The 16,907-nt window shown below is 47.1% G+C and overlaps 2 protein-coding genes across 8 annotated transcripts in view; both read right to left on the minus strand.

Annotated features, from left to right (window-relative positions):
* Positions 1 to 16,907, minus strand: part of Hel89B (histone acetyltransferase 1) — a 913,881-nt gene that overhangs the window by 798,131 nt on the left and 98,843 nt on the right. For all 7 annotated transcript variants that reach the window (XR_012888773.1, XR_012888774.1, XM_037419311.2 and 4 more), the window contains exon 5: positions 16,251 to 16,468. Coding sequence is in view for 5 of the 7 variants with exons in the window: in XM_037419311.2 (XP_037275208.2) it covers positions 16,251 to 16,468 (218 nt within the window). In the remaining 2 variants the exon portion in view is untranslated. The remainder of the gene's footprint in view (positions 1 to 16,250; positions 16,469 to 16,907) is intronic.
* LOC142784951 (uncharacterized) overlaps positions 1 to 16,907 on the minus strand; it is a 166,749-nt gene that overhangs the window by 62,382 nt on the left and 87,460 nt on the right. The window lies entirely within an intron of this gene.

Here is a 16,907-nt window from a genome sequence, read left to right on the forward strand (position 1 = left end):
TTTGCTTTTTTAATTGACAATCGCACAACTATGAACGCTAAACCTTGAGCAATATTGGTGGGCGCTGCGGATGGGTTCGGCCATTTGGTGCCAATAAAAGTATCGTTGGGACGGACAAACAGACAAATGTACAGACAGACAGACAGACAGGCAGACAGACAGACGGACCAAAATTTTTCTGTTGATTGAAAGTCCCCAAGAAAGACTATTGTCTTTATAACGCCCTTCACTGAATTCCGAACACGCGATCCAGTGCCTACATGTACGAGGTGGTCAGAGAACGGTCGTGCAGCGCGAGCAGTCTGTTTTTTACTAGCAGATGCTGCCTGCATCGATGAGGCGAGGGAGGGGCAGTTGGCACAAGACGCAAGCATGTGGTACAAGACGCTAGCATGCGCAGTCTACGTCGAGGGTGTCGCCGCCAGATTTGCAAGTAGATGAGACTATAAAATGCTCTGCATTTAAAATTGCTGACCTGAGCGAATAGTGGCATGTTGCAGTTCCTGAACCGGACAAGTTGTCTAAAATATTGCCACACTCTCTTGCCATGTTTTGTTATCACCCCATTACACATGTGAATGCTTCCTAGTGCAAACCGCGCCAATGGACTAAGACCACCAAGATAATAGCAGAACCTTCCAATGCGATTATGCCCACAGCGTGAACAATACAGATTGTTCTGCAACATACGTGACTGCTAGCGATAGCTCTGGAACACTTGACCGCACATGTATAAATGCCGAAGCACATCCCCATTTGTTAGTTGACCAACGGCTGACGCTCTGTTCGCCGCTATCAGTGCCAGTGTGTATCGCGGTAATAACAAGTTCTGCCAAATAAACAGTTTCATCTTGGACCTACAGCTTGCTTGCTTCCTTCGTCGACATCACAGCCCTGTGACATCTAAAGGAGGTGCTGCTCCTTTCATGTACCAGCCATACCCGCCAAGCCGTGAACCGAGAGCCAGTCGTGAAGACATCAACAAGAACCGCTATCAGCAAACATACCGCAGGCAACAAGGTCTACCAGCCAACCCCGCCAAGCCATGAACCCAGAGCCAGTCGTGAAGACATCGACAAGAACCTCTACCAGCAAACATACCGCAGGCAACAAGGTCTACCACCAGCCTCTACCTGAGAAGACCCAGCAGACTAAGACCCCGACCTCGGCCGCAGCCACCGATCTTCCATGGCTCAGCCCTTGAATACCCAGAAAGCTGGCTGGAAGTATATGACCGAGTCGCCATTTTGAATACCTGGACAAGCAAGGACAAGCTTTGTCATGTGTACTTTGCCTTGCAATACGCCGCTCGTACCTGGTTCGAAGACCAGGAGTGAACCCTGACAACCTGGGACATAATCTGCACCAGTTTTCTCGCTAAATTCATGACCATCATCCGCAAGGAGAAAACCAAGAGGATCGAAACCCGTTCGCCACTTCCAAATGGAAACGTGATGCTCTTCACCGAAGAGAGGACCAAACTCTTTCGCCACGCCGACCCTGAGATGCCTCAAGACAAGAAAGTCCACTTCCTCATGCGAGGAGTAAAGCAAAAGCTGTTTGCGGGTCTGATGCGAAACTAACGGTGCGCTGTCGAGGCATTCATCTCCGAAGCAACGTCTATTGAAAAGACGCTTGAGATGTGCACGCGCCAATTCAATCGCTGCGTAGAAGTTCAAGCATTCTGCTTCGAGGACCTGCGCGAGACCATCCAAGCGATAATGTGGGAGGAGCTGCACAAGCTGTTACCTACGGCGCAGCCTCAAGTGGATTCAATCACCGACATTGTCAATGAGAAGATTCCGCATTTGCTTCTAATTCCCGAAGCACCGCTGCCTCAGCCGGAAGCTATGAGCTACGATGCTGCAGTGTGCCGCAACGCTCCTCCACAACCACGTCAGGACTCTGCCCCCCACAGTTTCACCGCCAGACACCACCGCCACCATCATCCCCAGCACCCACCTGTAGGGCAGCGCTACACACCACAAAAAAAGAAACGATATTCTGGCGCGCCTCTGACAACTGCCCACTCTGCTACTACTGCAAGGAGGCCGGCCACACCTACCACCACTGCCAGTACCGCCAGATGGGACTGCGTGGTTTCGCCATCGACACACCGCGTATGTAGTCGGGTTAAAGACCGCGCGACAGGGCAGACTACCTCGCAGCAGCGCAATGGACACCCGGAGAATTTTCCCCTTCAGTATCACCACGCCGCTACATGTTGCCTCACCAATGGCCATACCCTAGCCCAACTCAAGCCGGTCGCCTAGTCCGTGCTCGGAAAACTAAAAGCAGCAACCAATCGAAGTGCAGTTGCTGTACAACGAATTACCGAAAAACCTCCGCTGCTAACGACGCCGCCACGATGTAACTTCAAGAGCCCGCCGCAACGTCAACGTAGTCCCGATGTCAAACTTCCGTGGCCAGAAGAAGGCCTCATCACGTAACGTCGAAGCAGCTGTACAAACTGTCGTGGCCATCATCCGATGCCACAACCTGATTGCAACGCATGGCAATGAACTAGCGACCTCAACGTTCTCATCGACGGCCACGGCGTCACAACTCTCGTCCACACCAGAGCCGACTATTTCCTCATCAGTGGGACATTTGCCAAAAAGTTGAAGAAAGTTAAGACTGCTTGGGAAGGGCCCAAAATCCGTACAGTTTGAGGTGACCTAGTTACACCAGCAGAAATCTGCACAGGCAGGGTCACCATTAACAGCCAGATTAAGACTGCTTGGGAAGGCCCCAAAATTCGAACAGCTGGAGGTGACCTAGTTACACCAGCAGAAATCTGCACAGGCAGGGTCACCATTAACAGCCAGATTGATCCCGCAAGCTTTGTCATGCTGCAGAATTGCTCGGGAGATTTCATCCTGGGCATGAACCTCGTCAGCCTCCATGGTGCTGTGGCATACTTTTCTTCTTCTTCTGGCACGACACACTTGGAACATAAGATAGTAGCGGGTAGTCTGCTGAGGGGAAAGAAGAAGTAGTTGGAACAATGGCGGAGATGCATTAATAAACCGTGCTGTGTTTTCGGAACCGCGTTTCAGAGTGCTATATTTATTGGTGACCCGGACTACGAACGCGACCTTTCATGGAGCAGCGTGAGCATCTCGACAGCCTCAGCCCTGGTACCGCTGCCACTGCACCCGGCCATGTACCCTCTTCGGGTGTTGTTGGAGGTACTACTACCATGACGCTACCACAGCTGTGGCTTGCCGATCCCTCCTTATGGTTCATTCAAGTCGAGAACAAGTTCTGCATTCATCGCATCACGTCAGAAGTTCGCAAGCATGAGCTCCTCGTTGAAGCGTTGCCGCCACAGGCAATGGCCGAAATACCCGACATCCTCATGGGCACGCCTGGTGACACTCCATATACGACAGTCAAACAGGCTCTTCTTCACTGACTCGTTCTGCCTAAGCATCAGCGCATTCAGCAACTTCTGTGCAACGAAGAGCTCGGGGACCGCCGTCCCACACAGTTTCCATGTCACCTGCAGCACCTGCTTGGGGACCAGCCGGACGGCTCGGAAACATCCATACTACGTGAGTTGTTTCTACAGTGTCTTCCACCTACCATGCGAATGGTTCTTGTCCCAGCTCAGGATAAGCCGCTGTCGGAGCTGGCAGAAACGGCCGATGACATGATGAACGTTGCTCCGGCAGTCAAAAACGCTGCCCACACCTCTCCGATTTCCGAAGCAGACTCCCTTCGAGTAACGGTAACAGATCTCACAGCTGAAGTCGCCAACTTGCGTCTGATATTGCTAAGCATTCGCAACTTAAATGACCAGCCTCGTCCACATCGACCATCTCTCACGTCGGCTGCTCCGCAACAGTCCCTCCACCAGCCCGAGCACTGCTTTTCACCGCAGAACACATGCATAATATTATCACTGGCGTTTTCGTGCCACGGCTCGCAGATGTGTGCCATTTTGCTCATGGCGCATGGGAAACACTCCGGCCGATCGTCAATAACAGCGGCGGGCGATCAAGGCCAAGCATCAAGCCGCCTCTTCCACATCACCGACAGAACCACAGGTCTGCGCTTGCTGGTGGACACTGGAGCAGAAGTCAGCATAATTCCAGCGTCCAAAACTGACTGGCGTCTTCGCGAGAAGTCAACTCCTTTACAAGTGATCAATTCTTCGGTCATCGCAACTTACGGACAGAAGCCTCTGACCCCCGATCTCGATCTTAAGAGGAAACTGCAATGGTTATTTTGGATAGCAGACGTACGCTACGCAATCTTAGGCGCCGATTTCTTAAGGCATTTTCATTTGCTCGTGGATATGAACCGCTGTCGCCTGGTGGATAGCTATACCGGCTTATCGGTCAATGGTTTTCTGTCCCGCGCAACGGCCCTAAACCCCACTTTCGTTAAACCGCCCACGTCACCATATACAGCTCTGCTCAACGAGTTTCCGGAGATTACAACGCAGTCTCCCATGAATAAGACCCCAAAGAACACTGTGACCCACTGCATCATTACCACAGGACCACCGGTTCCCTGCCGCCCTCGCCGACTTGGCCCTGATAAACTTCGAATTGCTCACAACGAGTTTGAGCATATGTTACAGTTGCAAATCATTCGTCCGTCATCAAGCGTTCTGAACATCATTTTACAATCCTGCGTAATGGGCTTGAAGACACAGCATTGAAAGGATCAAGCCGGCACCCATTCTGACAAGCTCCATTTGATCATTTTTTTTTTCTTCAAGTGCCCACGGCCACTTGTCTGCAAGGGGGCCTATCTGTGGCATACTTTTCTTCTTCTTCTGGCACGACACACTTGGGACATAAGCTAGTAGTGGGTAGTCTGCTGAGGAGAAAGAAGAAGTAGTTGGAACAATGGCGGAGATGCATTAATAAACCGCGCTGTGTTTTCGGAACCGCGTTTCAGAGTGCTATAGTGCCATCATAGTCCAGAGAACAAAGTCAATAACACTATCCACAGAAAAAGCACTACTGCTGAGTAGGCAACCACGAAGCCAAGCCTTGAATGTGCTGGAAAAACAAGTCACCATTCTGCCTCGCGCAAGCATCGAAATTTCTGTCGGCACTACAAAACCAGAAGACTTCGAGGTCATCATTGAAGGCAAAGAGCACCTGTTGGTCCACCGCGATACTTGCGTTGCAAGAGGAATCACCAAGCTTTGTAGAAGAAAAGCAACAGTGATGCTCACGAATTTAAGCAATGAGTACAAGCAAGTCCACAAATGCACGACAGTCGCTTGCATAGAGAAAATTTTGGGAGCCACCAATATTTTCACACTCAGTGAATCTACAAATCAGACTCCAAAAAGCCAGGCCTGCACAGAAGGCGCAGCACAGTCACAGCGAAAGCTAGAAGGGTGGCCTTTCAGAAGCTTTTCTGAACATTCATTGGGTAACTCCTACAAGCACACTTGCTGGGTACCCATTACGGTATTATTAATAATAATTTCTGGGTAGTAGGCCGGCACTCACTGTGTTATCCTTCATCATTCTTCTAAGAAGCGTAGTACCCGCTAAACACTTGCAAGGAATTTCGTGCCAATTGTTCATGCAGTAGCTGACGAAGATGAGAAATTATTGATTGATTTGATTGATTGATTTGTGGGGTTTAACGTCCCAAAACCACTATTTGATTATGACAGACGCCGTAGTGGAGGGCTCCGGAAATTTTGACCACCTGGGGTTCTTTAACGTGCACCCAAATCTGAGTACACGGGCCTACAACATTTCCGCCTCCATCGGAAATGCAGCCGCCACAGCCGGGATTTGTTCCCGCGACCTGCGGGTCAGCAGCAGAGTACCTTAGCCACTAGACCACCGTGGCGGGGCAATGAGGAATTATGCCTGAAGTGGGTAGGCACCACAGTTAATAGGTGATCAAGAACAAGCTTTTGTAATGGGTTGAAGCATTGGACGACCCACTCGTTGTGCTATTCGCATTGTGTGACGCGTGGTTGTCCTTTTGCTGTTCTAGAATGCTTGATTACTCATATTAACACGACTCATTTCCTGACATAAAGCCTGCCTTAGGCAAGTTTGCGAACAAGTCCCATGCACCGGCGTGCCTCAGTGGTAGAATACTAGGCTGGCATGCAGCTTCGAGCCATCGCTGTGTCCTTAATAACAACTTTTTTTTTTTTTCATAATTTGGGCAACAGTGCTTACGGCCAAGGCGCTGCGCGAGACCCGAGTTGTGATCTCATACCAGCTTTCACTGTAAAAACCAAGCTCTTCAACCAAGTTTCAGCGTAAACTCGGCCCTTCCGAACTGCAAGCAGGACAAGTTTAAAGCCCTGCTTCTGCGATTCAACAACTGTTTTTCGTCGTCATAAGAAATTCGGCAGACCCCAGCTGCCAAACATCACATCATAACAAAGGAAAGTGAGAAACCACTTTGTCAAAGCCTGTACAAAGTTTTGACATCAGAGTGCAAGGCTCCAAGGGAAAAAGTTGACGAAATACTACATGATGACATTATTCAGCCATCCTAGAGCTCGTGTGCAACTCCTGTGGTGTAAGTGAAGAAATAGAATGAAACACTACGCTTCTGCATTGACTATCGCCTCCCGAACAAGATCACCAAGAAGGACGTATGTCCTCTCCCCGAATAGACTACACAATACGAAATACTTTTCATCAATGGGCCTCAAGACAGGTTGCTGGAAAATAGAATTAGACGAGAGAGACCGAAAAAAGACTGTCTTCATAACATCAGACGGCCTCTCTAAGTTCAGGGACATGCCCTTTAGTCTTAGCTCAGTGCCTGCGACATTCCAGTGTGTTATGGACACTCTGCCAACTGGATTGAAGTGGAAGGCTTGCCTCATGTGCTTGGACGAGCATCTCTGGTGCCTTGAAGCTGTACTCCAAGCAAATCAAGACCCCTGGACTCGCTCTGAATTCAGAAAAGTGCCGCTTTTCATATGAGAAACTCTTGTTCATGGGCCACACGATAAGCAAGTCCAGAAAACGCCCATACCCGCAAAAGACTCGCAAGCTTCTCACTCCCGCCGTTCACCTTATTCCACTCAAGGCTATTGTTTAACCTACACTAGATTAAGTATCAATAATTTGGTACGCTCACACTAAAACCGATATCAAAGAAACGGAAAAAATTTATTATAAGAGAGGTATTAGATTTATTTAGAACAGTTTCGACTGTACTTCAATAACTTGTTTATTTGCAAAAGCCCACCTCCAAACTCCAACACAGAGAAACACTGTATTGAGATTGAAATTTTTGTTTCAGGTAGTTAAAGGTCGCTTTAAGGTAGACTTGCGCACATGCTTAATTTTTCGACTGGATATGCCACAAGGCAAACACACATGTTCACAGTGAGTCCATTCACCAACCGTAATAACACATTCAAATATTCGTTTTTCCCTAGGACAATTACTGGATGGAATAATCTTAATAACGATGTTTCACAGTCATCTTTGTATCTTTTATACTAAGCAGTTTCAGCAATAGCTGTGTATACTCTTTTACATGTAGTAGAACTGTTTATTTTAATCACTGCAGTGTTTATTCTGCGCTGGTGGTAATCTTGAATACAGTGTTTATAAGTTTTATTAGATACCCTAGTGCCCGTTTATAGCAAATTGTCATTTTTTGTGTCTTTTTCATTTTCTGAAAGTCTGTACATACTTTCCGTTTTATTTTTATAGTGTTGCCAATTTATAAAATTAGGACATGTATACCCACTCTGCTAAAACCCTCTTTGAGGGTTGCAGTATTGATAAATAAAAAAATAAATAAACCACCGAAAAGAAGGCCGTGCGTCAATTTCTCAGCCTGTGTGCCTATTACAAGTGTTTCATCAAAAACTTTGCCTGCATCGCCAAGCCACTTGCTAACCTTGCAAACACCGACGTCGAGTTCAGATGAAATACGCTGCAGGAGGAAGCATTTAAAGAAATCAAATGCCACTTCCAGAAGTTCACTGACACTTGCGCACTTCGACTAATATGCAGACACTAGAGTCCTTCAATACTTTTACTGGTTGTGAAGCTTCGCTGTAACTCTATGGAAGAGCTTTGTGCGCTGCGAGCTGAGGCCATAAGGCGGCGCTGCATCATTGCGGGGGCATCAGGCAGATCGGAGGGAAGCTAGCTGCTGGTGCCGCTATGGGGTCGATGCATAATATCGTGGCGTGCCATGCCGTAGTTTTTAACCATATGATTATTATTGTGGCGTAGTGTGCTGTGCCTGAAGATCGGGAAAGATACCGTATATCTGCTGGGTATGTGGTAGTCAATGCGGTTACAAAAGAATTGACGAAAAAGTTTCCGAGTTCTCGCTGCCTACAGTGATCGGTGGGAAAAGTTGAAGTGCACAGTGCTACGACAAGAAACTGGCGATTTCACATGTGTTTTCCCTAATGTGCGTGTGTGGGAAAAGCACTTCGATAAGAGTGACATCGTTCGCATTGACCAGTGGCTAATCGTTGTTGTGAAGCCACTGCGACATTCTGAAACCTTGCCAACACTGTGCCAAGAATTTTCCATGGCCTGACAATGTATTTGCATAGTGCTAAAAGATGCAGAGCTCGCTCACATAGCAAGCGTTGACGAGAACCATCAGCTGAGCTGGATACTGTGACTGCATTAACATCGTGGATGAGCCCTTCTGACATAGTTGCAATGAATAATGACGTATTTAATGAAAGTGAGCATACTAGCTGCCTCTTCCTCATTTCCTGCCAGTAGGTAATACAGAAACCCGATGAGTGAAATGCTCGCAGTTTTCCTTTATACAGGCACTGAGATGACCAAAAATGTAGAGGTGCTATGCCGAAATGGCGGAGCTAAATGCAGCTCCTCACAGCTTCAAAAAATCATAGCACACATATGTTGCATGCAACAGAGGCTTCAACGCTACCAATAAAAGTTTGCTAGAGTGACGACACAAGAGAGGTTGCACCACAATGCTGTACTAAACTTGCGTAACCTGCAAAAGCGTGAAAAGTTAATTCTCTATATCAATGCGTCATGAGCTCGAGAAGATAACTTTTTGTGTCACATGTTGACGCCTCCGAAGCGGGACGTAGTCGGTCAATTTGCACATTTGAGGAGGCATATAAGGCTTCCGCCTTTGCAGTAAACACAATAAAGAAGGACAGGGAAAACACAGCATGAGTAAGCTACACAGCAGAGTAAAGAACCGAACGCACTACGTTGCATGGCCGACCGAACTTGCATGGCGACCGAATGCACTAAACATTGTATGATCGACCGAACATTGCATGGCGACTGAACGCACTAGATAAATTAACGCAAAACAAAATACGAAAACGAGGCAAACGTCATATAAAGTATTGCTTGATCCTCATCACTCGCTCAATTAAAAACATTGATTCACTCAAATTGGCCGTTGGTTTAATAAGCATGAGGCAATTTTAAGCTGTATATCTTCGTATATAGAAACACCGAATGTATATATGGCTTGGAAGATTGGACATGCGCTGTCAAAAGTTGCAACCGCTGCATTTCCGCGATGCGTTAAGAACTACCAATCGTTGAAGGACTCTAGATATTACACGAATGTTCACTAGATGCTTCAGGAAAACAAGATAAGCATGTTTTTATAGCGGAAGCATGTCTTACAGAGGAATCAGCATGCCGTCAAATTTCTAGCTTCAAGGCCTGATTCGACGCTAAATTTCACTGTATTAGAACTTTCCCGAATTTCCTTGAAGCTAACATCACTCTGAAGATGTATTCAACCTACACGGCTACGTTTAATAACGTTTCACAGCTTAAGCGCGTACAGTACAATTGCAGCACCACGGCCACTCTGACGCCCCTAGCATTTGCTCCTGTCTCTATAACCAACTTTCACCAAAGCTTCATGACCAGTAAAAGTATTGAAGGACTCTGCCAACATGCAAATCCACACCGATGCAAGCAGCGTATGCCTCGGAGCCATCCTGGTGCAGAAGATTGACGGACTTGAAAGAGTCATCAGTTATGCGAGCCAGTCGCTAAGGCGAAAGTCAACTATTCCACAACAAAAAAGAAGTGCCTTGCAGGGGTGAAACAGCCAAAATACAATTTGAAACTATTTTTTTTGGAGCAGCAAAATGTTACTTTTGCAGCACTAAAATCCAAATTTGAAGCAGTTTATGTGGAAGAAATCATACATTTTTTTATCATGAAATACCAAACTTGGAGCAGTAAAAATAAGAAGGCTTACATTTGAAGAAATATATATATATATATATATATATATATATATATATATATATATATATATATATATATATATATATATATATATATATATATAAACCATTCAACATCACCTAAATCGTGCAATGTGAACACGAGCACTGCTATTTCAATGAAAACAGTATTTTGAACTACCTCACAGAGCAAACAATGATAAAATCAATATTAGCATTTGCTGCACCTGTCAAATCATTTGACAGACTTCGCGAATTGAAATATCAAGCTGCCAAGCTTGCGACCTAGAAATTTGGGAGATTCGTAAAACCGAGCAGTATGGGTGGGAAAAAAAAACTGGCAAACAAATTAGTTTGTTGTTTCAGGGCAGCAAAAATGTCATACTCTGCTTCAAATGGTCGCCGTTACCTTATTTAGATGTCAGTCATCATACTGGTACTCAGAATTGTGCAGCGTATGAAGGCATGAGTAACAGAGCGAAATGTGCAAATTCCCACTAGCGCTAACAACCCCTTCTATATCTCAATACACTTTTCCGCAGTGCACCAGTGTACTGCAGTGAGGGTGGTGTGGCTCAAGCAGCGTTAGAACCAAAGTGAAGCAATTTTCTAACGGCTATACCCCCCCCTCCCCCTCCCCTTTTTTTTTTCATTTCACTGTGAACTTAGGTGCCACTTTGCCCAGCAACGTTTCCGAATATTTATTGCCAGGACCGTAGCCGGATCAACGCAACTTCAGGACAAAAAAAAACTGCTTCATGGGCCACTGCTAAGGCAATCAATATGGTTGCTGGCAACTCCGGCGTTCACAGCACGTCGAGCTTGTTTGCGTGAGAAAAACGCAGCGTACGCTTCCAGCTTTGGTTCCTAGCAAGCCATAGCTGTTTTCAGGCTAAATTTACATTTCCTGCAAAGCGCTGGTGGATACAGCAATGCATTTTTGAAGTTCCGTCGTCCTGCCAATAGGCACCTGGTACGGTCAATGGACCGATGGGCTCGCAGCGATGTCACTTTGTCTGCTTTTATTTTAAGTAAATTCTAGGCACTTAAAAAGTTGGGGTCTGCACGCTCCGACGGATGGCGCAAACTGCAAGTGGCCGACGTGGCCCGCATTTTTCACCGAAATTAGCGCACCTAAAAAAATTTTGAGCCTGGCTGGGCATTTTGTGCAGCGTGGTGCAATTTCAGCGAATTTCACGGTATTGGCGCACCTCGGTGCAACAATCGGAATTCATATAAAATTGACGCAATTGGCGCAGCTGTTATTCCCCTGGCCTTGCCATCATCTGGGCTACCTCCAAGTTATGCCCCTACTTCTACGGCAGGCCTCTCAAACAGGCGCGTAGCCAGAAATTTTTTTTCGAGAGGGGGGGGAGCACCACCTTGCTTTCAGGGGATGCACCCCCTTAAAATGACCATTTTTCACTCTCTATGCCATGGCGAAAAAAAATTGCTACACCCCTGCCTTTCAAAGTTGTAAGCAACCATCACACCTTGTGTTTCTTATCTAACAGGGCCCTTCAGGTCGTATTGCAAGGTGGAGTCTGCAACTTCAGGATTTCGACAATACGGTGGTTTACAAGTAGGAACGAAGGCACTTTGATGCTGACTGCCTGTCCCACGCCCCTATTGACACAATGCCACAGGACAACGAGGACGGCAACCGTTTAATGGGAACCTTAAGCGTCAATGACTGCAGAACACCAGCGAGCTGACCCTGAAATTAGGAGCCTTGTGGAATGCCTTGAGGGCAAGGCTGCCTTTGTTCCAAAAGTATTCCAGCGATTTCTTGCGTAACGGCATCCTCGTAACGAAAACTTCTCGCCACATCGCGCCGACTACGTCACCGTAGTCCCTTTGGCATTACATACAGAAGTTCTGGATGCCTTGCATGACGACCTTATGGCTGGCCACCTTGGATTTTTCTATACGCTAGCGACGATACAAAAAAAGTACCACTGGCCCCGCCTCACTGCCGACGTCAGCCACTACGTAAAAACCTGCCGAGACTGCTGCGCCAGAAGACACTAGTAACTTGTCCAGCTGGACTTCTGCAGCCCATCGAGCCCCCTCGCCCGCCATTCCAGCAAATCGGCATGAACCTACTGGGACCCTTCTCGACGTCAAATTCCGGAAACAAATGCATCGTCACATTTCTGACTACCTCGCCCGCTATGCCAAGTAAAGGCGCTGCCCAAAGGCATTGCCACCAATGCAGCAAAGTTCTTTGGGGAGAACATTGTCCTGCATCATGATGCCCCAGAGATCCTCATTACCGATAGAGGTAGGGTCTTCACAGCGGATCTAAGTCAGTTTATTTGGTTGTCTTTGGGTGCCTATTTGTTGTCTTTGGAGTCAGACAACACCAGGCATCCAAAGACAACCAGTTTATTTAAGCAGCAGTTTTGTTTATTATATTTCTCTTGACTAAGAGTCTACTGTCGTATTATTAAGATATGCAGGACCACTTCTCCTAATCACAGAAACGTTGCTGCCTGTAATCAAGTACACCTCTTTTAGGTCACCACTGCATTGAGATCACCTGGGCTCCGAGCCACTCGGGGCTCGCGGGGAACGAACACACTCATGAAACCGCCGGAGCTCTCGTCCACCGGGTGCCTCATACAACAGAGCAGCACCCCTCACGACCCGATGCAGCTGAGCAAGAGACAATGGACTTTGCGAAGGACAGAATGGTTACCTTTGGAGAAGTCATAATGTATTACCGTAAGACCTGACTTAAACACCCTTCCCCCCAACACACACACAAGTTCCTTAGTAAGCAGCAATCCACTACCTGGCATGTATTACAGACACGCAATTTCCCCTGTCCGTCACTGTACAGCTGCATTTACCCTGCTGTCCACCACCACAATGCAAGGCATGCAATGCACCTCACGCCGAGCTCGACCTTTCATATGAGCTGGCCCCACAGCTTCTAATGCCATAAAATACAACACGAACCCTACATTCACAATCACCATGGCCCATCCCCCGGCCCCTCGCCACCTTTAACCTCAGCAGCGACACTTTACTAAAGTTTCTTCTCTCTCTTTTTTTAACATAAGATCAAGTTTGTTCCGTACCTCATAAATGTTGTATATCGTATACCATTATCGTGTGGAAAACTTTACATAGCTTAAACGGGCCGGCAACTCAATTCTAAGTTATCCGAGTTCAAGTATAATGTAGAAAAATAAAAGCAAGGCAACCTAGCTCATCACTGTTCTCACTGACAGTGCATTGCATTGTATGTCAATTCATGTGTGGTCTCTGAAAACTGGGAACAGATCACACGTGACAATGCAGAAGCAGACTTGATTGATAAGCTTGGTGATCAGTGTGTTAGCACTGCCTCAATAGCTCTTCTTCATCAAGAAAAGGTGTTCGTGCGCATGTTGTGATTGTTCATTTCTTGTGATGTGTCAGGGTCTCTTCAGAAATAAACCAGCTGGAACCAGTGCTCACTGGTCTCTGTGCTTGTTTGTTGTTTCTTCGCTGTTATTTTGCGATCAAGAATCAACTAACCTTATTCAGTGCCATCAATGGAAAGAAAGCCTGCCAAGTATTGGAACACGATTTTACGAGAACGCTACAATACTGTTGCCAGTCAGCCTTTAGGGCATACATTTCAACATGACCAAGCTCACTCAAAATTTTGTTTTAAAAACTGCTGAAAGATTTCCTGAAACTACAGTGAAATCCCGTTATAACGAACCTCAGATTAACGATTTTTTCAGATTAACGAATATTTTGGAAATCCCCTTCCAAATGTCCATTGGTTCAATGTAAAATATTTCACTATATAACGAATGTTTCAGAATAACGTATCAAATTTTATCACCCTGGTACCTTAAGAGCACTTCAAAATAACGAATTTCTAGCGTAAAAATTACGTGCGGCGGTCTAAATGCCCAGCGCCATATGTGGCACTATCATCATCATCAGAGCTCCTGCTATTTCTCTATGCGTTGCCTTATGCTAAACGCGCACTAGCCTGGCTAGCCCTATCGCCATCGCCAGTACCTTGTTTTCGATGTTTTTTTTTTTTTTTGCATGCTCGTTGAGCCTGGTTGAGCCTAACCTCGCCGCCTTTGTTTTGTTACGTCGACCGGCAACGTCGCACGATTGTCGTACGGCTTTCTCGTTTTAAAGGTTAGAGTGATTCGTTTCTGCGTTCGCGATGAGCTCCGGAAGCAGCGCGAAAAAGAAACGGAGGCAGTTTTCTTTGAAAGAAAAAGTGGATATTCTTTCTCAAGTGGACGCCGGTAAAAAACAAATCCACGTTGCGAACGAGATGGGGGTTGCACCATCAACTGTCGCAACCATCCTGAAGGACCGACAAAAGATCCTCGAGCTGCACCGAGGGTCCCAACTTGCACCGTCAAGAAAACGGCTCCGACTTGGGAATTTCCAAGAAGTGGATGCTGCAGTACTGACTTGGTTCAAGGACGCACGTTCTCAAAATGTGCCGGTGTCGGGACCCATGCTGCAGGAAAAAGCCCGGCAATTCGCTGATGCTTTGGACATCACAGGCTTCGAAGCAAGCACGGGGTGGCTTCATCGTTTCCGTGAAAGGAATGGAATCACCTGGCAAGTGGTGTCTGGTGAAGAGAAGGCGGCAGACGCAGCAAGCGCTGCTGCATGGAGGGACGAGAAGTTCCGCGAAATCGTCGCTTCATACTCCGAAGATGATATATTCAATGCGGACGAAATGGCGTTCTTCTATCAAACGCTTCCTGATAAAACCATGCATTTTAAAGGGAACAGCTGCAAAGGCGGCAAGCAGTCCAAAGTCCGGATTACGGTATTGTTATGCTGCAATTCCACAGGCACCAAGAAGCTGAAGCCCTTGGTGATCGGCAAATACAAGAAGCCTCGCTGCATGAGGAACGTTGTTTCATTGCCGTGCGATTATCGGGCTAATTCACACGCGTGGATGACACGAGAATTATTCTCTGAGTGGCTACTAAAGGTGGACGATGAGATGAGGAGCGCAGGTAGGAAAATCCTGATTATCGCCAACAACTGCTCGGCGCATCTTGTTAATGTCAGGCTGACAAATGTACAGCTGGAATTCTTGCCTCCGAACTGTATGTCCTTGCTCCAGCCACTGGACCAAGGCATCATAAAAAGTGTCAAGGCCCATTACCGGACACGCCTGGTTCAGCGATTGCTGATAAATCTTCGGATGAAGCTGCCTACCTCCATCAATGTGCGACAGGCCACAGAAATGGTTACCGGGGCCTGGTGGAGCGTTACATCAACCACCATCCAGAACTGCTGGAGGAAGGCAGGCTTGGTAGTAATGCCATCTGAATCTGAACAAGGCAGCGAAGAAAGCGACGCGAGTGGCATGTGGCAAGAAGTCGTCGAAAGACTCGCGATGGATGCCTCGGTGACGTTCGAGGACTATGTGCAGTGCGACGACGAAGCATGCACGTCAGCCGAACTGACGACCGATGACATCGTCAGTGCTGTTCGTGGTGATAACAGCGACGAGGATGCCAATGGCGAAGACGACGCTGAGACCGCGCCCGTTAGCCAACCAGAAGAATCGCTTTCCAACGCCGACATCATGGAATGCGTGCGAAAGGTGCGCACTTACCTTGGCAGGTGCAGCAATGCCACCGAAGCGGAGCATAAGAATGTGGACAACTTCGAAGCGTTCGTCCTGCGGCAGTTGAGCGGCACCCGCCAGGCCAAGATCACCGACTTTTTCAAATAAACGTGCGCTCATTCCGGAATACTTCGCGTTTTGTTTCTTTTCACGCTCGTCATAAAATCAAGCGTTTGCGGATGTGTACACAGCAAAGGTAGGCGACTCCTTTTGTTGCATTTACGATTTTTAATGCGAATTTTCGATGTTTTCACTATAACGATATTTCAAAATAACGAACTATTTTCCGCGGTCCCTTCAAATTCGTTGTATCGAGATTTCACTGTATGTTTTTCCATGCCTCCCAGGAAATGTCATCGCCCAAGCGTGCTAAGTGCACCGTATCCATACATTGTAGGGAAATTCGGAAGACTTGGCAGGTCTGGACAAGCAACTTACTGATGTAGTGTTGCACTCCAGCTTGGCATGTGATTGGGGCGCAGTCCCACGTGGCATCGTCTGCAGCTCTGCCTTACCACTGCTACAGTTCAGGCTGAGATCCTCGGCAGAGAAGAGATTGGAGGTGTCCAAGCCAATGCGTTCAGCCATCTCGAGGCCCAAACGTCGATTAAGCAGCCGCCGCTGCTGCAGTAGCACCTCCTTGGACTGTGAGCCACCTGTTGCGCAGAGCACACATGACAGACTTGCAGCACTCAAACACAGCGCTTTATGTGAAACATCTGATTGAGAAATCAGAGGAAGCCACATGTGTTCTCCTCATTCCTTTTTTTGTCAAAATTTTCTAGGCTAGAGTGTAATATAGTCATGAGGAGGTAGGAAAGTGTGCGTTATTGTTCGTAAAGCTCCCTATGATTCCTGGCAGTAGCCTCGTCTCACTAAAGTGGAGATATATTGCCATGCATGCTTAGTTTGTTTTCAACGGCCATACTGTTTAGCAAATCATTCCTTGTTCACCAAGGAACATTAACCAGTACCTTAAGTTGGAACTCTCACATTACTAACATATGCGCTGCCGCTTTCCGTAAACTTTGTTTATTACGACACAAACTCAAAACCGCTCCCTCTGAGGTTAAATACTTAGCATATACTTCTAAA

This window comes from Rhipicephalus microplus, unplaced genomic scaffold (assembly GCF_043290135.1).
Source record: "Rhipicephalus microplus isolate Deutch F79 unplaced genomic scaffold, USDA_Rmic scaffold_16, whole genome shotgun sequence".
In the NCBI taxonomy this organism is placed as follows: domain Eukaryota; kingdom Metazoa; phylum Arthropoda; class Arachnida; order Ixodida; family Ixodidae; genus Rhipicephalus; species Rhipicephalus microplus.